General features: G+C 47.3%; 2 protein-coding genes and 1 long non-coding RNA gene across 9 annotated transcripts in view; 1 reads left to right on the forward strand and 2 right to left on the reverse strand.

Moving 5' to 3' along the window:
• LOC106593333 (breast cancer anti-estrogen resistance protein 3 homolog) overlaps positions 1-6,506 on the forward strand; it is a 34,501-nt gene extending 27,995 nt beyond the window's left edge. For 4 of the 6 annotated variants that reach the window (XM_045690669.1, XM_045690672.1, XM_045690674.1 and 1 more), the window contains 6 exons: positions 1,448-1,609; positions 1,717-1,832; positions 1,912-2,083; positions 2,814-2,934; positions 3,801-3,983; positions 5,704-6,506. In XM_045690669.1, coding sequence (XP_045546625.1) covers positions 1,448-1,609; positions 1,717-1,832; positions 1,912-2,083; positions 2,814-2,934; positions 3,801-3,983; positions 5,704-5,885 — 936 coding nt within the window. In that variant the 3' untranslated portion in view covers positions 5,886-6,506. The remainder of the gene's footprint in view (positions 1-1,447; positions 1,610-1,716; positions 1,833-1,911; positions 2,084-2,813; positions 2,935-3,800; positions 3,984-5,703) is intronic. The other 2 variants (XM_045690670.1, XM_045690671.1) reach the window with 2 other exon arrangements.
• Positions 6,507-6,549: 43 nt separating this feature from the next.
• On the reverse strand, positions 6,550-8,871 carry LOC123725406 (uncharacterized). Its single transcript, XR_006757856.1, has 2 exons — positions 7,908-8,871; positions 6,550-7,845 (listed from the first exon to the last, which is right to left on the reverse strand). It is a non-coding gene; the product is annotated as an uncharacterized lncRNA (long non-coding RNA).
• Positions 8,872-9,566: 695 nt separating this feature from the next.
• LOC106595429 (cdc42-interacting protein 4 homolog) overlaps positions 9,567-26,313 on the reverse strand; it is a 33,629-nt gene continuing 16,882 nt past the window's right edge. Inside the window, exons 2-15 of one of the 2 annotated variants that reach the window (XM_045690675.1) lie at positions 25,921-26,036; positions 25,715-25,768; positions 25,113-25,260; positions 24,957-25,019; positions 23,633-23,737; positions 22,500-22,628; positions 18,887-19,033; positions 18,400-18,564; positions 16,047-16,076; positions 14,222-14,331; positions 13,679-13,811; positions 13,265-13,332; positions 13,057-13,166; positions 9,567-10,017 (exon numbers count right to left, since the gene is read on the reverse strand). In XM_045690675.1, coding sequence (XP_045546631.1) covers positions 9,878-10,017; positions 13,057-13,166; positions 13,265-13,332; positions 13,679-13,811; positions 14,222-14,331; positions 16,047-16,076; positions 18,400-18,564; positions 18,887-19,033; positions 22,500-22,628; positions 23,633-23,737; positions 24,957-25,019; positions 25,113-25,260; positions 25,715-25,768; positions 25,921-26,036 — 1,518 coding nt within the window. In that variant the 3' untranslated portion in view covers positions 9,567-9,877. The remainder of the gene's footprint in view (positions 10,018-13,056; positions 13,167-13,264; positions 13,333-13,678; positions 13,812-14,221; positions 14,332-16,046; positions 16,077-18,399; positions 18,565-18,886; positions 19,034-22,499; positions 22,629-23,632; positions 23,738-24,956; positions 25,020-25,112; positions 25,261-25,714; positions 25,769-25,920; positions 26,037-26,313) is intronic. The other variant, XM_045690676.1, reaches the window with a different exon arrangement.

Below are 26,313 nucleotides of genomic sequence, written 5' to 3' on the forward strand. Positions count from 1 at the left end.
GACCAGTTTGAGAAGTGACATGTAATTAACATGTTACCAGGTGGAGACGTGTTTCAGACTGGACCAGTTTGAGAAGTGACATGTTATTAACATGTTATCAGTATACTAATAAAATGTTACCAAGTGGAGACGTGTTTCAGACTGGACCAGTTTGAGAAGTGACACGTTATTAACATGTTATCAGGAGGACCGTTTAGAAGTACTAATTAACATGTTACCAGGTGGAGACGTGTTTCAGACTGGACCAGTTTGAGAAGTGACACGTTATTAACATGTTATCAGGTGGAGACGTGTTTCAGACTGGACCAGTTTGAGAAGTGACATGTAATTAACATGTTACCAGGTGGAGACGTGTTTCAGACTGGACCAGTTTGAGAAGTGACATGTAATTAACATGTTACCAGGTGGAGACGTGTTTCAGACTGGACCAGTTTGAGAAGTGACATGATATTAACATGTTACCAGGTGGAGACGTGTTTCAGACTGGACCAGTTTGAGAAGTGACACGATATTAACGTGTTACCAGGTGGAGACGTGTTTCAGACTGGACCAGTTTGAGAAGTGACATGATATTAACGTGTTACCAGGTGGAGACGTGTTTCAGACTGGACCAGTTTGAGAAGTGACATGTTATTAACGTGTTACCAGGTGGAGACGTGTTTCAGACTGGACCAGTTTGAGAAGTGACATGTTATTAACGTGTTACCAGGTGGAGACGTGTTTCAGACTGGACCAGTTTGAGAAGTGACATGATATTAACGTGTTACCAGGTGGAGACGTGTTTCAGACTGGACCAGTTTGAGAAGTGACACGATATTAACGTGTTACCAGGTGGAGACGTGTTTCAGACTGGACCAGTTTGAGAAGTGACATGTTATTAATGTGTTACCAGGAGGAGACGTGTTTCAGACTGGACCAGTTTGAGAAGTGACACGATATTAACATGTTACCAGGTGGAGACGTGTTTCAGACTGGACCAGTTTGAGAAGTGACATGATATTAACGTGTTACCAGGTGGAGACGTGTTTCAGACTGGACCAGTTTGAGAAGTGACATGATATTAACATGTTACCAGGTGGAGACGTGTTTCAGACTGGACCAGTTTGAGAAGTGACATGTTATTAACGTGTTACCAGGTGGAGACGTGTTTCAGACTGGACCAGTTTGAGAAGTGACATGATATTAACATGTTACCAGGTGGAGACGTGTTTCAGACTGGACCAGTTTGAGAAGTGACACGATATTAACATGTTACCAGGTGGAGACGTGTTTCAGACTGGACCAGTTTGAGAAGTGACATGATATTAACATGTTACCAGGTGGAGACGTGTTTCAGACTGGACCAGTTTGAGAAGTGACATGATATTAACATGTTACCAGGTGGAGACGGTGTCGTGTTTCAGACTGGACCAGTTTGAGAAGTGACATGATATTAACATGTTACCAGGTGGAGACGGTGTCGTGTTTCAGACTGGACCAGTTTGAGTCCCTCCTGCTACCAGATAATAACAGACCTCTAGACCCCACCGTTCTCATGGCGCTCAAAGAACTGTTCACACGCTCCAACGCCATGACAACCGCTCTGCACATTCTCAGTGTCGACTGCCAGGTAAGACATAGTGCATAGGTGTGTGTGTGTTTATAACTATAATATCTCACACGCGCACACACACACAAAAACAGAAACACGCTCTGTCTGTCTGTGTGTGTGTGTAGGTGGCTCATATCGTGGGTGTGACAGAGGACCAGAAGAGGATGATGGGAGTTGGCTCAGGTCTGGAGCTGGTCACCCTGTCTCACGGACAACAGCTCAGACAGGACCTGCTGGAGAGGTACACACACACACACACACACACACACGCCTCAAATATGAACATCTGACTGTGTCTGTCTTGTGTGTGTGTGTGTCAGGCACCACCTGCTAGCCCTGGGCGTTGCCATAGATATCCTGGGCTGTACAGGGACGGTAGGTCAGAGGGCCACGGTGCTGCATAAAGTCATCCTATTGGCCCAGGCCCTGAGAGACCACGCCCATAACCTCTACGCATTCTCAGCCGTCATGAAGGCTCTGGAGATGCCTCAGGTAACACAACACACACACACACACACACACACACACACACACACACTGTACGCACACACACACTTCAGACACCCTCACACTATGCTGTGTTTTAAAGACCCTAGATATGCGTCAGGTCTCTAAAGTGTGTGTGTGTACGTACTGTGTGTGTGTGTGTACGTACTGTGTGTGTGTGTGTACGTACTGTGTGTGTGTGTACGTACTGTGTGTACGTACTGTGTGTGTGTGTGTACGTACTGTGTGTGTGTACGTACTGTGTGTGTGTACGTACTGTGTGTACGTACTGTGTGTGTGTACGTACTGTGTGTGTGTGCGTACTGTGTGTGTGTGCGTACTGTGTGTGTGTACGTACTGTGTGTGTGTGCGTACTGTGTGTGTGTACGTACTGTGTGTGTGTACATACTGTGTGTGTGTGTGTACGTACTGTGTGTGTGTGTGTACGTACTGTGTGTGTGTACGTACTGTGTGTGTGTGTACGTACTGTGTGTGTGTGTACGTACTGTGTGTGTGTGTACGTACTGTGTGTGTGCGTACGTACTGTGCGTACGTACTGTGTGTACTGTGTGTGCGTACGTACTGTGTGTGTGTGTACGTACTGTGTGTGTGTGTGTACGTACTGTGTGTGTGTGCGTACTGTGTGTGTGTGCGTACTGTGTGTGTGTACGTACTGTGTGTGTGTGCGTACTGTGTGTGTGTACGTACTGTGTGTGTGTGCGTACTGTGTGTGTAGGTAGTCCGTCTGGAGAGGACATGGAGAGCACTGAGGAGGAACCACACAGAGAGTGCTGTGATGTTTGAGAAGACCCTCAAACCCTTCATGAACGCTCTGAATGACGGAGATGGTGAGGAAGGTGTGTGTGTGTGTGTAATGTGTGTGTAATGTATTTGTAATGTGTATGTGTGATGTATTTATAATGTGTGTGTATTTGTAATGTGTGTGTGATGTATTTATAATGTGTGTGTATTTGTAATGTGTGTGTGATGTATTTGTAATGTATTTGTAATGTGTGTGTGTGTGTGATGTATTTGTAATGTGTGTGTGTGAGATGTATTTGTAATGTGTGTGTGTGTGTGTGTGATGTATTTGTAATGTGTGTGTGTGATGTATTTGTAATGTGTGTGTGTCACATCCTGACCAATATAAGTTGTTATTTTCTATGGTAGAGTGGTCAGGGTGTGACAGGGGGTGTTTTTGTGTTTGTTCTATGTTCTCTATTTTTATGTTGGATTTCTAGTTTGTCTATATCTAGGTTGGGGTTTATTGGGTTGACCTTCAATTGGAGTTAGCTGTTCCTTGTTGCCTCTAATTGGAGGTCATATTTAGTAGGGGTGTTTTTTCCTGTTGTTTGTGGGTAGTTGTTTTCCGTTTAGTGTATGTTCACCTGATGGAACTGTTGTCGGTCCTTTTGTTGTTTTTGTATTAGTGTTTCATTAAAGTAAGATATGAGCACTTCACACGCCGCGCCTTGGTCCCCTTTGTACGACCCTCGTTACAGTGTGTAATGTATTTGTAATGTATTTGTAATGTGTAATGTGTGTGTGTGTGATGTATTTGTACTGTGTGTGATGTAATGTGTGTGTGTGTGATGTATGTGTAACGTGTGTGTAATGAATTTGTAATGTGTGTGTAATGTATTTGCAAAGTGTGTGTAATGTATTTGTAATGTGTGTGTGTGTGTGTGTGTGTGTGTGTGTGTGTGTGTGTGTGTGTGTGTAGACTCTGTGGTGCAGGGTCCCCTGGCTGTGCCCCACCTGGTTCCCCTCCTGAGGCTGATGGAGGGAGAGGAGGGAGAACACACAGAGAGAGGCTGTCAGTTATTATACAACACCCTGCAGGCAGCACGCAATGCAGCGCTACACGCCCCACAGTACCAGGAGCACGCACACAGCCTGCTCACAGGTAACACACACAGCCTGCTCACAGGTAAAACACGCACACAGCCTGCTCACAGGTAAAACACGCACACAGCCTGCTCACAGGTAACACACGCACACAGCCTGCTCACAGGTAACACACAGCCTGCTCACAGGTAACACACAGCCTGCTCACAGGTAAAACACGCACACAGCCTGCTCACAGGTAACACACACATACAGCCTGCTCACAGGTAAAACACGCACACAGCCTGCTCACAGGTAACACACGCACACAGCCTGCTCACAGGTAACACACGCACACAGCCTGCTCACAGGTAACACACGCACACAGCCTGCTCACAGGTAACACACAGCCTGCTCACAGGTAACACACAGCCTGCTCACAGGTAAAACACAGCCTGCTCACAGGTAAAACACGCACACAGCCTGCTCACAGGTAAAACACGCACACAGCCTGCTCACAGGTAACACACAGCCTGCTCACAGGTAACACACAGCCTGCTCACAGGTAACACACAGCCTGCTCACAGGTAAAACATGCACACAGCCTGCTCACAGGTAACACACGCATACAGCCTGCTCACAGGTAACACACGCATACAGCCTGCTCACAGGTAACACACGCACACAGCCTGCTCACAGGTAACACACGCACACAGCCTGCTCACAGGTAACACACGCACACAGCCTGCTCACAGGTAACACACGCACACAGCCTGCTCACAGGTAACACACGCACACAGCCTGCTCACAGGTAACACACGCACACAGCCTGCTCACAGGTAACACACGCACACAGCCTGCTCACAGGTAACACACGCACACAGCCTGCTCACAGGTAACACACGCACACAGCCTGCTCACAGGTAACACACGCACACAGCCTGCTCACAGGTAACACACGCACACAGCCTGCTCACAGGTAACACACGCACACAGCCTGCTCACAGGTAACACACGCACACAGCCTGCTCACAGGTAAAACACGCACACAGCCTGCTCACAGGTAAAACAAGCACACAGCCTGCTCACAGGTAACACACAGCCTGCTCACAGGTAAAACACGCACACAGCCTGCTCACAGGTAACACACGCACACAGCCTGCTCACAGGTAACACACGGCCTGCTCACAGGTAAAACACGCACACAGCCTGCTCACAGGTAAAACACGCACACAGCCTGCTCACAGGTAACACATGGCCTGCTCACAGGTAACACACGCACACAGCCTGCTCACAGGTAAAACACGCACACAGCCTGCTCACAGGTAACACACGCACACAGCCTGCTCACAGGTAACACACGGCCTGCTCACAGGTAAAACACGCACACAGCCTGCTCACAGGTAAAACACGCACACAGCCTGCTCACAGGTAACACATGGCCTGCTCACAGGTAAAACACGCACACAGCCTGCTCACAGGTAACACATGCACACAGCCTGCTCACAGGTAACACACAGCCAGCTCACAGGTAAAACACAGCCAGCTCACAGGTAAAACACAGCCTGCTCACAGGTAAAACACGCACACAGCCTGCTCACAGGTAACACACGCACACAGCCTGCTCACAGGTAACACACGCACACAGCCTGCTCACAGGTAACACACACACACAATATGGAAAAAAACACACACACTTATCAAAAACACACATCCAAACCACCAAATCAAATTAGTCCTGCCTCATAACCATCCCGAGTCACTGATTGGCCGTGGGCCCTGTCACTCTGTCCCGTCAGGTGACTGGAAGCCAATCCCAGAGCTGCTGGAGTGTTTCAGGACAGAGTTTGCTCTCAGGCTGTTCTGGGGACAGACTGGAGCGGCGGCAGACAAGGAGAAACGCTACGACAAGTTTGACAAGATCCTCACCGTGCTCTCCAACAAACTGGAACCTAGCGAGGAGTTCTCCCCCGAACTCTGACCCTTAAACTCTATACTGTGACCCGGGCTGCATTCAGGAGGGCGCAACATTGCACAACAGTTTGAAATCGGTAACCTGTTAACCTGGATCGTATTCATTAGCTTTTTTGCAGCAAAAATCTATAAAAAAATCAATAGAGTTTGTTATTGGACAAGTTCAGGTGATCCCTCCCTGTTTCAGTCCGTTGTTTGGTGCCTAATGAATATGTCCTGGGATGTGTGTCTGGGTGTTTCTGTGGTTCTCACCCATGGGGTCCATACCTAGCAGCTGTGGATGCGTTGGTTTCCCTCAGAAACCTGGCCAAGGTCCATGTCCTAAATGGCAGCCTATTCTCTATGAAGGGCCACGATATAGGGAATAGGGCTCTGGTTGAAAGTAGGGCACGATATAGGGAATAGGATGCTATTTGGGACGTAGACAAGGTGTGTGATGTGCTTCTACTGGTTGTTTGTTCAGGTGTGTCAAAATGTTGACCTGCAGAGTTTACCGTTAACATGTTCTATGTTCAGACAACTTTATTCTCAACCGTCTAGGTGTCTGTGAAAGTAGCTTTTCTGAAGAGAAATCACTGGAGAGTTATCACATTTTCTATTCAGATGATATAAATGATTTAAAACATCACTGTGGCAACTTTGGTCTGTTAAAAAAAAAACACAACAAAACATCAAATTTGACAAATCTATTTATTTGTATTTTTTTTCTCAATCAAAACAGTTCACAGGGTACTTAGAGGTCAACACAACAGTTCACAGGGTACTTAGAGGTCAACACAACAGTTCACAGGGTACTTAGAGGTCAACACAACAGTTCACAGGGTACTTAGAGGTCAACAACAGTTCACAGGGTACTTAGAGGTCAACAACAGTTCACAGGGTACTTAGAGGTCAACACAACAGTTCACAGGGTACTTAGAGGTCAACACATACGTTGTTTTAAAATGTGATCATATAATAATATACATACACTCCATAAAACATTGAGAAGCAGTGAGTGATGAATCCAGTTCCATTTAACCAGGGAGATGTAAGGTCAAACTAGACCTGGAGGGCTGACAGACACTGAATGGCCTCCCAAATGGCCTCCTATTCCCCATTGGCCTCCTATTCCCCTATGGCCTCCTATTCCCCTATGGCCTCCTATTCCCCCATTGGCCTCCTATTCCCCCATTGGCCTCCTATTCCCCCTATGGCCTCCTATTCCCCCATTGGCCTCCTATTCCCCCATTGGCCTCCTATTCCCCCATTGGCCTCCTATTCCCCCATTGGCCTCCTATTCCCCCATTGGCCTCCTATTCCCCATTGGCCTCCTATTCCCCATTGGCCTCTGGTCAAAGGTAGTGGACTACATAGCGAGCCATTTGGGATGGAAGCACTGATGGATGTCCAAAATGGCTCCCTATTTTCTATACTGTGACTACTTTTAGGGCTCTGGTCAAAAGTAGTGCACTATGTAGGGAATAGGGTGCCATTTTGGGACATGTAATTGATACATGATTTGGTGTCCCAGGTCTGAATGAGACCGTGGCTGGGATTCAACCAAAGGCGCACTGTCCACAATGCACCTTTAAGCAGGTCATTTCTCTGACCTTCGTGGAGATGGTATTCATTGTAAACGCTGTGGATGTCAGCTGAAGTCTACATTAGATTGAACAGTCTAATTTGGTGTGCTAATAACCCACAATGCGCCTTTGATTGAATCCCGGGCTGGACGGAAGTTAATCAATCAGAAACACCAGGGGTCCTCCAGGAGTACTTAAAACAGCAGTAGTCACAACACCACCACAGAGCCATCCGATTGGCCAGAACCTGACCACAGAGCCATCCGATTGGCCAGAACCTGACCACAGAGCCATCCGATTGGCCAGAACCTGACCACAGAGCCATCCGATTGGCCAGAACCTGACCACAGAGCCATCCGATTGGCCAGAACCTGACCACAGAGCCATCCGATTGGTCAGAACCTGACCACAGAGCCATCAGATTGGCCAGAACCTGACCACAGAGCCATCCGATTGGTCAGAACCTGACCACAGACAGTTAAACCACACAAAGAGAGAGAAACAGCGGTCAGATCAAAGAAACAACAACCAAAACAGTCTGTATGAACTGGACCAGACGGTAACCATAACAACCACAGACAACCAATAAGAACCCCAGAAACATACATTTAAAAACTGACCAGTTTCACATAGAGGCTGCGTCCCAATTGGCCCCCTATTCCCCATAGGGCTCTGGTCAAAATTAGTGCACTATATAGGGAATAGGGCCCTGGTCAACAGTAGTGTACTATATAGGGAATAGGGCCCTGGTCAACAGTAGTACACTATATAGGGAATAGGGCTCTGGTCTATAGTAGTGCACTATATAGGGAATAGGGCTCTGGTCAACAGTAGTACACTATATAGGGAATAGGGCTCTGGTCAACAGTAGTGCACTATATAGGGAATAAGGCTCTGGTCTAACGTAGTGCACTATATAGGGAATAGGGCTCTGGTCAACAGTAGTGCACTATATAGGGAATAGGGCTCTGGTCAACAGTAGTGCACTATATAGGGAATAGGGCTCTGGTCAACGTAGTGCACTATATAGGGAATAGGGTCTCATTTGGGACCTAACCACTCTTCTGATGAGAGAACATGTGACAAACAAGTACACTATAAAGAAAACAGGGTGGCATTTGGGTTGCATCAATACGTGGTCCATAAAACAGTGGCTTCACCATCCAGCTGATAACAATCTGATATAACTATGATAGCAGTCATTTAATAAAAAAACAATCACAATGTCATGGCAACTAATGATCTGTGATTAGGTCAGAATAGGGAGAGAGGTAGAGAGAGAGCGGTAGAGAGAGAGAGCGGTAGAGAGAGAGAGCGGTAGAGAGAGAGAGCGGTAGAGAGAGAGAGAGAGAGAGGTAGAGAGAGAGAGAGAGAGAGGTAGAGAGAGAGAGAGGTAGAGGTAGAGAGAGAGAGGTAGAGAGAGAGAGAGAGGTAGAGAGAGAGGTGAGGTAGAGAGAGAGAGAGAGAGAGAGGTGGGGAGAGAGAGAGAGAGGTAGAGAGAGAGAGAGGTAGAGAGAGAGAGAGAGAGGTAGGGAGAGAGAGAGAGAGAGAGGTAGAGAGAGAGAGAGAGAGAGGTAGAGGTAGAGAGAGAGAGAGGTAGAGGTAGAGAGAGAGGTGGGGTAGAGGTAGAGGTAGAGGGTGAGAGAGAGAGGTAGAGGTGGGGTAGAGAGAGGGTGAGAGGTGGGAGAGAGAGAGAGAGGTAGAGGTAGAGGTAGAGGTAGAGAGAGAGATGAGAGGGAGAGAGAGAGAGAGAGAGAGGTGAGAGAGATGGGAGAGAGAGAGAGGTAGAGAGAGAGAGGTAGAGAGAGAGAGGTAGAGAGAGAGAGGTAGAGAGAGAGAGAGGTAGAGAGAGAGAGAGGTAGAGAGAGAGAGAGGTAGAGAGAGAGAGAGAGAGAGGTAGAGAGAGAGAGAGAGGTAGAGAGAGAGAGAGAGGGAGTAGAGAGGTAGAGAGAGACGGAGGTAGACGAGGTAGAAGGAGGTAGACACAGGGAGGTAGAAGGGAGGTAGACACAGGGAGGTAGACACAGGGAGGTAGACACAGGGAGGTAGACACAGGGAGGTAGACACAGGGAGGTAGACACAGGGAGGTGACAGGGGAGGTAGACACAGGGAGGTAGACACAGGGAGGTAGACACAGGGAGGTAGACACAGGGAGGTAGACACAGGGAGGTAGACACAGGGAGGTAGACACAGGGAGGTAGACACAGGGAGGTAGACACAGGGAGGTAGACACAGGGAGGTAGACACAGGGAGGTAGACACAGGGAGGTAGACAGAGGGAGGGGTGGTACTGCTTAAACACACAGAATGGAAGTCCTTGGCTAAAAGGAGTGTGTAAGTGTGTATGTGTGTGTGTACGCGCGTGTGTAAAATCGGTGTGTGTATCCATGTATACGTGTGTGTGTGTGTGTGTGTGTGTCTGTGTGTGTTATTGTCTAGAATTTGACGTAGGATGAGGGGATGTATCCTTCGTCTCCGTTGGCTCGTAGAACCCTCATCCATCCATCTCCTTTATCCTTCTCCATCACACTGAGCTGTTCCCCTTCTGTTATAGACACTGTCCCCTGACTGGAACCTGGAGACAGACACACTAGTTATAGACACTGTCCCCTGACTGGAACCTGGAGACAGACACACTAGTTATAGACACTGTCCCCTGACTGGGACCTGGAGACAGACACACTAGTTATAGACACTGTCCCCTGACTGGGAACCTGGAGACAGACACACTAGTTATAGACACTGTCCCCTGACTGGAACCTGGAGACAGACACACTAGTTATAGACACTGTCCCCTGACTGGAACCTGGAGACAGACACACTAGTTATAGACACTGTCCCCTGACTGGAACCTGGAGACAGACACACTAGTTATAGACACTGTCCCCTGACTGGGACCTGGAGACAGACACACTAGTTATAGACACTGTCCCCTGACTGGAACCTGGAGACAGACACACTAGTTATAGACACTGTCCCCTGACTGGAACCTGGAGACAGACACACTAGTTATAGACACTGTCCCCTGACTGGAACCTGGAGACAGACACACTAGTTATAGACACTGTCCCCTGACTGGGACCTGGAGACAGACACACTAGTTATAGACACTGTCCCCTGACTGGAACCTGGAGACAGACACACTAGTTATAGACACTGTCCCCTGACTGGAACCTGGAGACAGACACACTAGTTATAGACACTGTCCCCTGACTGGGACCTGGAGACAGACACACTAGTTATAGACACTGTCCCCTGACTGGAACCTGGAGACAGACACACTAGTTATAGACACTGTCCCCTGACTGGAACCTGGAGACAGACACACTAGTTATAGACACTGTCCCCTGACTGGGACCTGGAGACAGACACACTAGTTATAGACACTGTCCCCTGACTGGAACCTGGAGACAGACACACTAGTTATAGACACTGTCCCCTGACTGGGACCTGGAGACAGACACACTAGTTATAGACACTGTCCCCTGACTGGGACCTGGAGACAGACACACTAGTTATAGACACTGTCCCCTGACTGGAACCTGGAGACAGACACACTAGTTATAGACACTGTCCCCTGACTGGAACCTGGAGACAGACACACTAGTTATAGACACTGTCCCCTGACTGGGACCTGGAGACAGACACACTAGTTATAGACACTGTCCCCTGACTGGAACCTGGAGACAGACACACTAGTTATAGACACTGTCCCCTGACTGGGACCTGGAGACAGACACACTAGTTATAGACACTGTCCCCTGACTGGAACCTGGAGACAGACACACTAGTTATAGACACTGTCCCCTGACTGGGACCTGGAGACAGACACACTAGTTATAGACACTGTCCCCTGACTGGAACCTGGAGACAGACACACTAGTTATAGACACTGTCCCCTGACTGGGACCTGGAGACACACTAGTTATAGACACTGTCCCCTGACTGGAACCTGGAGACAGACACACTAGTTATAGACACTGTCCCCTGACTGGAACCTGGAGACAGACACACTAGTTATAGACACTGTCCCCTGACTGGGACCTGGAGACAGACACACTAGTTATAGACACTGTCCCCTGACTGGAACCTGGAGACAGACACACTAGTTATAGACACTGTCCCCTGACTGGAACCTGGAGACAGACACACTAGTTATAGACACTGTCCCCTGACTGGAACCTGGAGACAGACACACTAGTTATAGACACTGTCCCCTGACTGGGACCTGGAGACAGACACACTAGTTATAGACACTGTCCCCTGACTGGAACCTGGAGACAGACACACTAGTTATAGACACTGTCCCCTGACTGGAACCTGGAGACAGACACACTAGTTATAGACACTGTCCCCTGACTGGGACCTGGAGACAGACACACTAGTTATAGACACTGTCCCCTGACTGGGACCTGGAGACAGACACACTAGTTATAGACACTGTCCCCTGACTGGAACCTGGAGACAGACACACTAGTTATAGACACTGTCCCCTGACTGGGACCTGGAGACAGACACACTAGTTATAGACACTGTCCCCTGACTGGAACCTGGAGACAGACACACTAGTTATAGACACTGTCCCCTGACTGGAACCTGGAGACAGACACACTAGTTATAGACACTGTCCCCTGACTGGAACCTGGAGACAGACACACTAGTTATAGACACTGTCCCCTGACTGGGACCTGGAGACAGACACACTAGTTATAGACACTGTCCCCTGACTGGGACCTGGAGACAGACACACTAGTTATAGACACTGTCCCCTGACTGGGACCTGGAGACAGACACACTAGTTATAGACACTGTCCCCTGACTGGGACCTGGAGACAGACACACTAGTTATAGACACTGTCCCCTGACTGGGACCTGGAGACAGACACACTAGTTATAGACACTGTCCCCTGACTGGGACCTGGAGACAGACACACTAGTTATAGACACTGTCCCCTGACTGGGACCTGGAGACAGACACACTAGTTATAGACACTGTCCCCTGACTGGAACCTGGAGACAGACACACTAGTTATAGACACTGTCCCCTGACTGGGACCTGGAGACAGACACACTAGTTATAGACACTGTCCCCTGACTGGAACCTGGAGACAGACACACTAGTTATAGACACTGTCCCCTGACTGGAACCTGGAGACAGACACACTAGTTATAGACACTGTCCCCTGACTGGAACCTGGAGACAGACACACTAGTTATAGACACTGTCCCCTGACTGGGACCTGGAGACACACTAGTTATAGACACTGTCCCCTGACTGGAACCTGGAGACAGACACACTAGTTATAGACACTGTCCCCTGACTGGAGGAGAGAAAGGAATGAGGGAGAGGAAGGAGGAGGGAGTGACACACAGACAAACACTGATCACACATCAACTAATAGATGTCTGTCTGATGGTGTGTGTGTGTGTGTGTGTGTGTAATGGTGTGTGTGTGTGTGTGTGTGTGTGTGTTATGGTGTGTGTATGTGTGTGTGTGTGTGATGGTGAGTGTGTGTGTGTTGGTGATGGTGTGTGTTGGTGATGGTGTGTGGGTGATGGTGTGTGGGTGTGTGATGGTGTGTGTGTGTGTGTGTGATGGTGTGTGTGGGTGTACCTTGGAAGGTGTAGAGGGCAGTAGCCTTTCCTATAGGAGTCTCCACATCTTCATCAAAGTCTTCATCAAACTCTGAGTAGATGTTCTGAGACGGATCAGTTGACATGGAACTGAAGACACACACACACACACACACACACACACAAACATATTAACACATATAGACATTATATAAACACATATGTTATACACTAACACTCTCTCTTACCAGTGTTGATTGTTGTTGACAGCAGTGTTGGTAGAATCCTCTCCTCTGAAAGCTTCAGCCAGCCACGACTGCCAGAGAGAAGAATGACTTGCTATTTACTATAGATGGCTAATGACAAAAGTGTGTGTTACCAAGCCAGAGTGTGTCCGTGTGTGTGTTACCAAGCCAGAGTGTGTCCGTGTGTGTGTTACCAAGCCAGAGTGTGTCCGTGTGTGTGTTACCAAGCCAGAGTGTCCGTGTTACCAAGCCAGAGTGTGTCCCCCCGTGTGTGTGTGTGTGTGTCCATGTGTGTGTTACCAAACCAGAGTGTGTGTGTCCGTGTGTGTCCGTGTGTGTGTCCGTGTGTGGCCGTGTGTGTGTCCATGTGTGTGTTGACAAGCCAGAGTGTGTGTGTGTGAGTACGCAGTAGCCTACCTCGTATTTGGTGAGTTGTCCTCTGAGTCGTCCAACGTTCTGCGAGGTCTGGGTGATCTGAGGTTCTAGACTGGCTGGGTCTCCCATCTGAGGGTTCCGTTCATAAACACCTCTCATCTTCTCTAATGCCTCACTGGAGGAGGAGGAGGAAAAGAGAGAGACAGAGAGACAGGAACAGGAAATATGTTACAGAAGAAGGGCGTCTGTTAGAACAAATCAATGTGTCCCAAATGGCACACTATTCCCATCTAGTACACTACTCCTGATCAGGGCCCTATAAGCCCTGGTCAAAGGCAGTGTATTATATAGGAAATAGGGTGCCATTCAAGACGGACACGATGGGAGAATCTCAATTGCAAACTCCTCACTTCCTTCTCAAAACCCATTGGATGAGAAAGGCAGAGGTCCCTCCCCTCTGACCTGAGAGAGGAGAGAACACGCGAGGAGAATGTAATTGAGATTCTCCCAGTGATGGACAGAGACAGTAAGGTAGCCGCCGTCACTGTGGTGATGATGTCAGAGTGGCGGGGGAGGCGGGGCTACCTCTGGTCCAGCTCCTTTTGAAGTTCCTTGGTGATGTCATCAATCTTGGACTGAAGTCTCTTCTTCCTCTGTTCTGGAGGCAGGTGAGAGAAGTCCTCAGCAGCTGGAGACTGGGGGGGGGGCCCGGAGAGAGAGAGAGAGAGAGAGAGAGAGGAGGGGCGAGGGGGCCGGAGAGAGAGAGACAATGACATTTGAAATGTCTATTATTTTAGAAATGTTGTGAGTTTAATGTGTTCTGTACATTTTTACTGTTTATTATCTAATGTTAACATATTATCTAATGTTAACATGCGTTTCCCATGCCAATAAAGTCCCTTAAATTTAATTGAGAGAGGAGAGAGAGAGGAGGGGTGAGAGAGAGAGGGGAGGGGCGAGACAGAGAGAGGGGAGGGGCAAGAGAGGAGGAGGGAGAGAGCGGGTGAGCGAGCGAGCGAGAGAGATGAGGGAGAGGTGTTTTACACACACACACACACACACACACACAGAGAAAAGAAACATGTTGGACATAAACCTGAGGTAAACCTGAGTTAGTGATAAATATCCCTCAGTTATTACCGAAACCGCTTTAAACCCTCAAAACCAGACATGGGAGCTGTCCCAATGTCTCTCCTTCCTCCTGAAGTGTACACTTCCATCATATGAAAGGAAATGACTGACATAAGAAATGTGGTAAGAATAACTCCCACTAGCCCACGTCTCCACCAATCTAACGCTGTAACAACTCCCACGTCTCCACCAATCTAACGCTGTAACAACTCCCACGTCTCCACCAATCTAACGCTGTAACAACTCCCACGTCTCCACCAATCTAACGCTGTAACAACTCCCACGTCTCCACCAATCTAACGCTGTAACAACTCCCACGTCTCCACCAATCTAACGCTGTAACAACTCCCACGTCTCCACCAATCTAACGCTGTAACAACTCCCACGTCTCCACCAATCTAACGCTGTAACAACTCCCACGTCTCCACCAATCTAACGCTGTAACAACTCCCACGTCTCCACCAATCTAACGCTGTAACAACTCCCACGTCTCCACCAATCTAACGCTGTAACAACTCCCACGTCTCCACCAATCTAACGCTGTAACAACTCCCACGTCTCCACCAATCTAACGCTGTAACAACTCCCACGTCTCCACCAATCTAACGCTGTAACAACTCCCACGTCTCCACCAATCTAACGCTGTAACAACTCCCACGTCTCCACCAATCTAACGCTGTAACAACTCCCACGTCTCCACCAATCTAACGCTGTAACAACTCCCACGTCTCCACCAATCTAACGCTGTAACAACTCCCACGTCTCCACCAATCTAACGCTGTAATAACTCCCACGTCTCCACCAATCTAACGCTGTAACAACTCCCACGTCTCCACCAATCTAACGCTGTAACAACTCCCACGTCTCCACCAATCTAACGCTGTAATAACTCCCACGTCTCCACCAATCTAACGCTGTAACAACTCCCACGTCTCCACCAATCTAACGCTGTAATAACTCCCACGTCTCCACCAATCTAACGCTTTTACATTTGTGAGATGTAGCGAACAAGTGCACACTTCAGGAGACAGGAGATATTATTGGGACGCACCCCAGACATTGAGGTCCACAGTACTGCTGGTTGTTATCCTTGTCCTCTAAACACCTCCAGAGTACTGACTGGTGGAGGCCTGGATGACATCTAACCACAGGAAGTGTTACCATGTCAACTACCATGGAGAGAAGAACACCAGTCAGTACTGTGGAGGTGGAGGCCTGGATTACATCTAACCGTAACCATAGGAACCCTGATCTAAACCGTAACCATAGGAAGTGTTACCATGTGCTTGTCAGAATTTATCCTCTGGAACTTGAGAAGGATGGACACTCATCGTGAGACACAGATAAACAGAAACACACAATACACACGTTTGTGACATCTTCAGACGTTGTAAACAAACAACAAAATGTCCTCATCCACCAATCAGCATTGGGCTTACCTGTCCATCTAGCCCAGGGCTGTCCAATCCTGGTCCTGGAGGGCCCAAACACTTCTGGTTTTCATCCTCTCCTAATTAGGGACTAATTCAGACCTGGGACACCAGGTGAGTGTAATTAACTACCAGGTAGAAACAAAAACAAGAAGTGTTTGGGCCCTCCAGGGCTGGAATTGGGCAGCCCTGATCTAGCCAATCAGTCTCTGTTGTTGGACCTGGACCCCTGTGACTCACCTGAGTATGGTGGTTACCCAATACACTGATCTGGGACCAGTTTTCCTCCCATAATCCTAAACGGATCCATTAGATACTAACCTAACCACTGATCTAGGACCAGATTACCCTCCTTATCTGATCCATTAGGAGGGGAAACACCAAGACTGTCCTCAGATCTAGGGAGACTCACCGGTCTGTGTAGGGCCCTGAAGGTAGCAAGGCGAGGTTTGACAGAACGGTTAAACTCCCTCAGGCAGAGAGAGAGAGGGGCGCGACCCAGCTTAGAGAGGGTGAAGGGGTTAGGGGGACAGGGGGCAGAGATAGAGGGGGGTGAGAACAGGGGAGGGAAGGACGAGGAAAAGGAGGAAGACAAGGTGAGAAAGGAGAAAACCGCGGGAGGAGTGAGAAGGAGGGATAGACACCATAAAGAAAAACAAAGAGGATTAAGGCTATGAGGAAAGAGGAGAAAATACCCTGAAGAAACACTGTAGAGAGATAGAATCATTACACACACACACACACACACACACAGAGAGAGAGAGACACAGAGAGAGAGACAGAGAGAGACACAGAGAGAGACAGAGCCCTTTGAAATGAGAGAGAGACAAAAAAAGAAAGCCAGAGAGAGAAACATCGATGGAATTGGCCCCTCCGGTGTAAGAGGGGAGTAGAGAGGTGTGGAATGTGTCTGTGTATAGAGACCGTCCCCCAGTAAGGACGAGAAGAGACCGTCCCCCAGTAAGGCCGAGAAGAGACCGTCCCCCAGTAAGACAGAGAAGAGACCGTCCCCCAGTAAGACAGAGAAGAGACCGTCCCCCAGTAAGGCCGAGAAGAGACCGTCCCCCAGTAAGACAGAGAAGAGACCGTCCCCCAGTAAGACAGAGAAACCGTCCCCCAGTAAAGAGAAGAGACCGTCCCCCAGTAAGGCCGAGAAGAGACCGTCCCCCAGTAAGGCCGAGAAGAGACCGTCCCCCAGTAAGGCCGAGAAGAGACCGTCCCCCAGTAAGGCCGAGAAGAGACCGTCCCCCAGTAAGACAGAGAAGAGACCGTCCCCCAGTAAGACAGAGAAGAGACCGTCCCCCCAGTAAGGCCGAGAAGAGACCGTCCCCCAGTAAGACAGAGAAGAGACCGTCCCCCAGTAAGACAGAGAAGAGACCGTCCCCCAGTAAGACAGAGAAGAGACCGTCCCCCAGTAAGACAGAGAAGAGACCGTCCCCCAGTAAGGCCGAGAAGAGACCGTCCCCCAGTAAGACAGAGAAGAGACCGTCCCCCAGTAAGGCCGAGAAGAGACCGTCCCCCAGTAAGACAGAGAAGAGACCGTCCCCCAGTAAGGCCGAGAAGAGACCGTCCCCCAGTAAGGCCGAGAAGAGACCGTCCCCCAGTAAGGCCGAGAAGAGACCGTCCCCCAGTAAGGCCGAGAAGAGACCGTCCCCCAGTAAGACAGAGAAGAGACCGTCCCCCAGTAAGACAGAGAAGAGACCGTCCCCCAGTAAGGCCGAGAAGAGACCGTCCCCCAGTAAGGCCGGAGTACCGTCCCCCAGTAAGGCCGAGAAGAGACCGTCCCCCAGTAAGACAGAGAAGAGGCCGTCCCCCAGTAAGGCCGAGAAGAGACCGTCCCCCAGTAAGACCGAGAAGTGACCGGACTGAAAAAAACAATATTTCATACCTTGATTATTTGCAGGAATACTTTGGAACAGATTTCCTGAATTTAAACATTGTTTTACTGAATTCCTGGCAATTTGCAGCCTTTAAAAAAAATTAAAATGTTATATTCTATTCCCATTTTGTTAAAATAAAAAACTTTTGGGGGCCCCAAAAAAGAACTGTTGCCAGTGTACAGTGTTCAGGGTGCTAGTATATACCTTGTTCTTCTGGTGGTTGAGTCTGATGTAGGTTAGTGTGTAGGGTACATACCTTGTTCTTCTGGTGGTTGAGTCTGATGTAGGTTAGTGTGTAGGGTGTAGTGTGAAGGGTACATACCTTGGTTTTCTTGTGGCTGAAGGGCCACAGTTTAGTGCGTATTTTAGGTTGGTTGAGGTTGGCGTCTGAGGAGGCTGGTTTGATACCTTGGCTGTAGTCTTCAAAGTCCACTTCAGCCGGTCGCTCAAAACCTGACTTGTGTTGTTCTATAAACCGCATGGAGTCCTGAAGACACACACACAGGACATGGCAAGTGAGTGTGTGTTGGCGTGTGTGTATGCATGCTTGCGTCCGTGTGTGTGTTAGCGACCATGTGTGTGTGTATGCATGTTGCGTCCGTGTGTGTTAGCACCCGTGTGTGTGTGTGTGTGTTGGTGTGTGTATGCATGCATGCTTGCGTCCGTGTGTGTGTGTTAGCGACCATGTGTGTGTGTATGCATGTTGCGTCCGTGTGTGTTAGCACCCGTGTGTGTGTGTGTGTGTGTGTGTGTGTGTGTGTGTGTGTGTGTGTGTGTGTATGCATGCTTGCGTCCGTGTGTGTTCTCACCTGTTTGCCGTTGGTGTTCCGCCCTGCCATACTGATCCCGTCCAGACATTTAGTGATGATGGGTAAAACCTTCTTCTCTACGTCAGCAAACTGACTGTAGCCCTCTGCCAGGCTCCTGATACGCCGCTCATCCATATCCTGCAGCTTCTACACACATTATATACACACACACACACACACACAAATTATCTGTACACACCCACACATTATATACACACACAAAAACAGTCTTGTATAACTGACCTTGAGGGGACACAAAATTCAGTCCCATTCAAAATCAAATTTTTGCTAACCTATCCTAAACCTGTCCTTAAAGCCTAGCTCATAACCCTTGTGCCCTTGTGGGGCACTAACAAAACGTCCCCAGTTGGTCAAATGTTTGTTTGTTTACTATTTTAGTAGGGACTTCTGGTTCCCCACAAGTATAGTTAAACACGTCCACACACACACACACACAGTACCAGTCAACAGTTTGGACACACTTAATCATTCCAGGTTTTTTCTTTCTTTTTTACATTGTAGAATAATAGTGAAGACATCCAAACTATGAAATAAACATATGGAATCATGTAGTAACCAAAAAAAGAGAAACAAATCAAAATATACTACATTTGAGAATCTTCAAAAGTCGTCCACCCTTTGCCTTGATGACAGCTTTGCACCTTCGCACTCTCTCAACCAGCTTCATTAGGGAGTTACCTGAAATGTATTTCAAATTAACAGGTGTGCCTTGTTAAAAGTTAATTTGTGGAATTTCTTTCCTTCTTAATACGTTTGAGACAAACAGTTGTGTTGTGACAAGGTAGGGGTGGTATACAGAAGATAGTCTTTTACCAAATAGGGCTAAGTCCATATTATGTCAAGAACAGCTCAAACAAGCAAAGAGAAACAACAGCCCATTATTACTTGAAGACATGAAGGTCAGTCAATTGTGAAAATGTCAAGAATTTCAAGTGCAGTCACAAAAACCATCAAGCGCTATGATAAAACTGGCTCTCATGAGGACCGCCACAGGAAAGGAAAACCCCGAGTTACCTCTGCTGCAGAGGATAAGTTCATTAGTTACCAGACAATTGCAGCCCAAATAAATGCTTCACAGAGTTCAAGTAACAGACACATCTCAACATCAGCTTTTCAGAGGAGACTGCGTGAATCAGGCCTTCATGGTTGAATTGCTGCAAAGAAACCACTACTAAAGGACACCAATGAGAAGAGACTTGCTTGGGCCAAGAAACACAAGCAATGGACATTAGACCGGTGGAAATCTGTCCTTTATTCTGATGAGTCTAAATTAGATTTTTGGATCCAACCGTTATGTCTTTGAGACGCAGAATAGGTGAACGGATGATCTCCGCATGTGCGGTTCCCACCGTGAAGCATGGAGGAGGTGTGATGGGGTTGCTTTGCTGGTGACACTGTTAGTGATTTATTTAGAATTCAAGGCACACTTAACCAGCATGACTACCACATCATTCTGCGCTTAGTGGGACAATCATTTGTTTTTCAACAGAACAATGACCCAACACACCACCAGGCTGTGTAAGGGCTATTTGACCAAGGAGAGTGATGGAGTGCTGCATCAGATGACCTGGTCTCCACAATCACTCGACCTCAACCCAATTGAGATGGTTTGGGATGAGTTGGACTGCAGAGTAAAGGAAAAGCAGCCAACAAGCGCTCAGCATATGTGGAAACTCCTTCAAGACCGTTGAAAAAGCATTCCTCATGAAGCTGGTTGAGAGAATGAAAAGAGTGTGCAAAGCTGTCATCAAGGCAAAGGGTGGCTACTTTGAAGAATCTCAAATATAAAATATATTTTGATAACTTGTTTGGTTACTACATGATTCCATGTGTTATTTCAGAGCTTTGATATCTTCACTATTATTCTACAATGTCGAAAAAAGTCAATATTAAGAAAAACCCTTGAATGGGTTTGTGTCCCAAACTTTTGACTGGTACTGTGTGTATATACAGTTGAAATCGAAAGTTTACATACACCTTAGCCAAATACATTTAAACTCAGTTTTTCACAATTCCTGACACTTAATTCCAGTAAAAATGTACTGTTTTAGGTCAGTTAGGATCACCACTTTATTTTAAGAATGAAATGTCAGAAAGAATTAGAGAGAATTATTTATTTCAGCTTTTATTTCTTTCATCACATTCCCAGTGGGTCAGAAGTTTACACACAATTAGTATTTGGTAGCATTGCCTTTAAATTGTTTAACTTGGGTCAAACGTTTCGGGTAGCCTTCCACAAGCTTCCCACAATAAATTAGATGAATTTTAGCCCATTCCTCCTGACAGAGCTGGTGTAACTGAGTCAAGTTTGTAGGCCTCCTTGCTCGCACACGCTTTTCAGTTCTGCCCACAAATTTTCTATAGGATTGAGGTCAGGGCTTTGTGATGGCCAATCCAATATCTTGACTTTGTTGTCCTTAAGCCATTTTACCACAACTTTGGAAGTATGCTTGGGGTCATTGTCCATTTGGAAGACCCATTTGCGACCAAGCTTCAACTTCCTGACTGATGTCTTGATGTTGCTTCAATATATACACATAATTTTCCTGCCTCATGACGCAATCTATTTTGTGAAGTGCACCAGTCCCTCCTGCAGCAACGCACCCCCACAATATGATGCTGCCACCCCCGTGCTTCACGGTTGGGATGGTGTTCTTCGGCTTGCAAGCCTCCCCCTTTTTCCTCCAAACATAAAAGGTAATTATGGCCAAACAGTTCTATTTTTGTTTCATCAGACCAGAGGACATTTCTCCCTCCTTGTCCCCATGTGCAGTTGCAAACCGTAGTCTGGCTTTTTTATGGCAGTTTTGGAGCAGTGTCTTCTTCCTTGCTGAGCGGCCTTTTAGGCTATGTTGATATAGGACTCGTTTTACTGTGGATATAGATACTTTTGTACCTGTTTCTTCCAGCATCTTCACATGGTCCTTTGCTCTTGCTCTGGGATTGATTTGCACCTTTCGCACCAAAGTACGTTCATCTCTAGGAGACAGAACGCGTCTCCTTCCTGAGTGGTATGACGGCTGCGTGGTCCCATGGTGTTTATACTTGTGTACTATTGTACAAATGAACTTGGTACCTTCAAGCGTTTGGAAATTGCTCCCAAGGATGAACCAGACTTGTGGAGGTCTACAATTTTATTTATGAGGTCTTGGTTGACTTCTTTTGATTTTGAAGGTAGGCCTTGAAATACATCCACAGGTACACCTCCAATTGACTCAAATGATGTCAATTTGCCTATCAGAAGCTTCTAAAGCTATGACATCATTTTCTGGAATTTTACAAGCTGTTTAAAGGCACAGTCAACTTAGTGTATGTAAACTTCTGACCCACTGTAATTATAATGATAAGTGAAATAATCTTTCTGTAAACAATTCTTGGAAAAATGACTTGTGTCATGCACAAAGTAGATGTCCTAACCGACTTGCCAAAACTATAGTTTGTTAACAAGAAATTTGTGGGGTGGTTGAAAAACAAGTTTTAATGACTCCACCTAAGTGTATGTAAACTTCTGACTTCAACTGTGTATATATATATGTATATCTCACACACACACAATGTGTGGAGACAGATCAGTAGGTAAAGTGTGTGTTACATTAAACAGCTGCGGTATCTCTGTGTAGTAGAAGGTGTTCTGTTCCTTGTTGTATTTCTGGAGCTGGGCGGCGTAGTCGTTCCTGCACTCCTCCGCTGTGTGTGTCTTCACATGGGCCTGCTGCTTCACCTGGACACACACACCTGTATTAACTGGTATATAGGTACGTATGCTGCTTCACCTGGACACAGACACCTGTATTAACTGGTATATAGGTATGTATGCTGCTTCACCTGGACACACACCTGTATTAACTGGTATATAGGTATGTATGCTGCTTCACCTGGACACACACACACCTGTATTAACTGGTATATAGGTATGTATGCTGCTTCACCTGGACACACACACACCTGTATTAACTGGCATATAGGTATGCATGCTGCTTCACCTGGACACACACACACCTGTATTAACTGGTATATAGGTATGTATGCTGCTTCACCTGGACACACACCTGTATTAACTGGTATATAGGTATGTATGCTGCTTCACCTGGACACACACCTGTATTAACTGGTATATAGGTATGTATGCTGCTTCACCTGGACACACACCTGTATTAACTGGTATATAGGTATGTATGCTGCTTCACCTGGACACACACCTGTATTAACTGGTATATAGGTATGTATGCTGCTTCACCTGGACACACACCTGTATTAACTGGTATATAGGTATGTATGCTGCTTCACCTGGACACACACCTGTATTAACTGGTATATAGGTATGTATGCTGCTTCACCTGGACACACACACACACACCTGTATTAACTGGTATATAGGTATGTATGCTGCTTCACCTGGACACACACCTGTATTAACTGGTATATAGGTATGTATGCTGCTTCACCTGGACACACACCTGTATTAACTGGTATATAGGTATGTATGCTGCTTCACCTGGACACACACCTGTATTAACTGGTATATAGGTACGTATGCTGCTTCACCTGGACACACACACACACCTGTATTAACTGGTATATAGGTATGTATGCTGCTTCACCTGGACACACACCTGTATTAACTGGTATATAGGTATATATGCTGCTTCACCTGGACACACCTGTATTAACTGGTATATAGGTACGTGGTATGAACGTTGAGGTAATCTGTGTGAGTGTGTGTACCTTCTCAACATCTGCTTTGATAGCGTTTGTGTCGTTCTCAATTTTCTCTGCTTGCTGCGTGGCTTTCTCTGCCTCTCCCCACTCCTTGGCAAAACGCCTCTTAGTCTGCACACACACACACACACACACACACACCAGTTAGAGAGTACATTGATATTATGAGACTTGGTTTAGTAAGGGTTATAGCAGGGATCGTCAACTAGATTCAGCCACGGGCCGATTTCTTCCTGAGCAGATGGATGGTCAGGGGGCCGGAATATATTTACAAATCATTTGTAGACTGCATATTGACCGCAAGAAGCCCAAACAGATATCATTTGACTAAAACAATCATTTCAAACCTTGCTTACATTTATATACAATCATGTCTCTCTATTAGGTGAGGGAATACTTGGGAACAGATTTCCAACAATGTAAATCCCTTGGAGCTGACTTCCTGGTGTTGCTGGGACTCTCTGCCTCTAACCCTGTTACAGGGGCTGAGTCACTGGCTTATACTGGTGCTCTTCCATGCCGTCCCTGGGAGGGGTGAGTCACTTGAGTGGGCTGAGTCACTGGCGTGATCTTCCCCCCCCCCTTGGGTTGTGCCGTGGCGGAGATCTTGTGGGCTATACTCGGCCTTGTCTCAGGATGGTAAGTTGGTGGTTGGAGATATCCCTCTAGTGGTGTGGGGGCTGTGCTTTGGCAAAGTGGGTAGGAATATGTCCTGCCTGTTTGGCCCTGTTCAGGGGTATCGTCAGATGCGGCCACAGTGTCTCCCGACCCCTCCAACTGTCTAGAAACAGCAGGAGCGGTAGAGATACTCTCAATGATCGGCTATGAAAAGCCAACTGACATTGACTCCTGAGGTGCTGACCTGTTGAACCCTCGACAACCACTGTGATTATTATTATTTGACCCTGCTGGTCATCTATGAACATTTGAACATCTTGGCCATGTTCTGTTATAATCTCCACCCGGCACAGCCAACAGAGGACTGGCCACCCCTCATAGCCTGGTTCCTCTCTAGGTTTCTTCCTAGGTTCTGGCCTTTCTAGGGAGTTTTTCCTAGCCACCGTGCTTCTACACCTGCATTGCTTGCTGTTTGGGGTTTTAGGCTGGGTTTCTGTACAGCACTTTGAGATATCAGTTGATGTAAGAAAGGCTTTATAAACACATTTGATTTAATTTGTCCAACAATGAACATTCAACCAATAATTTTTTGGGGCTCAGAAAACTTGGGGGGGGGGGGGGGGCCATCAAAACCACCTGCGGGCCGACGGTTGGGGAACCGTGGGTTTTAGGGATTATAACACATCACTCTCAATCACACACACACACTCACATTCTCTAGCTGTTTGAAACTGATCTCCAAGTTCTGTTGAGCTTTTTTGGCATCGGCCAGGTACTGGGGGGAGGGGGGGAGAGGGAGAGAGAGAGATTAGTTAGAGGACAACATCAATGTGAGTTCAACATGTCGGTGATGTTATCTCCCTCTCACTGTTTTGCGTTCTTGTTTGAGGTCCTGGAGGTATTTGGTGAGTTCTACACAGATTCCAGTCATCATGTTCTCGGCTATCAGCTCTCTCTGGCCCGCATAGTCATTCAGCTCATTCAGAATGTCCTGGAACGACTGGTGATTGGTGAACCTGCAGGTGGAGGGGCAATAAGACCGAATGAGATTGGTTCACTTCCAGGAAGCAGTGGTAAAGGGTTGTATGTTATTGGTTCACTTCCAGGAAGCAGGGGTAAAGGGTTGTATGTTATTGGTTCACTTCCAGGAAGCAGGGGTAAAGGGTTGTATGTTATTGGTTCACTTCCAGGAAGCAGGGGTAAAGGGTTGTATGTTATTGGTTCACTTCCAGGAAGCAGGGGTAAAGGGTTGTATGTTATTGGTTCACTTCCAGGAAGCAGGGGTACAGAGTTGCATGTGATTGGTGGGACAAAGAAACCTGTCTGTCTAATAAAGACAAACACGAGTGACAAAGGATAAGCATAGCATTCATCTGATAATCACTAACTGATTAGAGAGAGGACCCACAGACACAGACAGACACACAGACAGACACGACACACAGACACACACAGACAGACACAGCTCACCCGCACTCCTGCTCCTCCTTGCTGCCTCGTTTAAGGTATTTCTTGGAGAGGTTTCTGAGAGGAAGAGAGAATGTCAGGGTTACATTCTAAAGACTAATTAAAATACACAGACAGACAGACAGACAGACAGACAGACAGACAGACAGACAGACAGACAGACAGACAGACAGACAGACAGACAGACAGACAGACAGACAGACAGACACCTGAGTTGCTTGGCGTAGTTCTGTTCTATCTCGGTCCGTTCTTTGACAAACTTGACGTATCGGTCCACCAGATCCAGTCCTGACTGGGTGTGTCTATCAATACCATCATACTGGTCCTACAGACAGGAGAGACAGAACAGGGTTAGATACTGGACTGATACAACACACTCCTCTATACAGTACAGCTGTAATATAACCACTACTATAACACACTCCTCTATACAGTACAGCTGTAATATAACCACTAGTATATAACACTCCTCTATACAGTACAGCTGTAATATAACCACTAGTATATAACACACTCCTCTATACAGTACAGCTGTATCATAACCACTAGTATATAACACACTCCTCTATACAGTACAGCTGTAATATAACCACTAGTATATA

This window comes from Salmo salar, chromosome ssa12 (assembly GCF_905237065.1).
Source record: "Salmo salar chromosome ssa12, Ssal_v3.1, whole genome shotgun sequence".
Classification (NCBI taxonomy): Eukaryota; Metazoa; Chordata; class Actinopteri; order Salmoniformes; family Salmonidae; genus Salmo; species Salmo salar.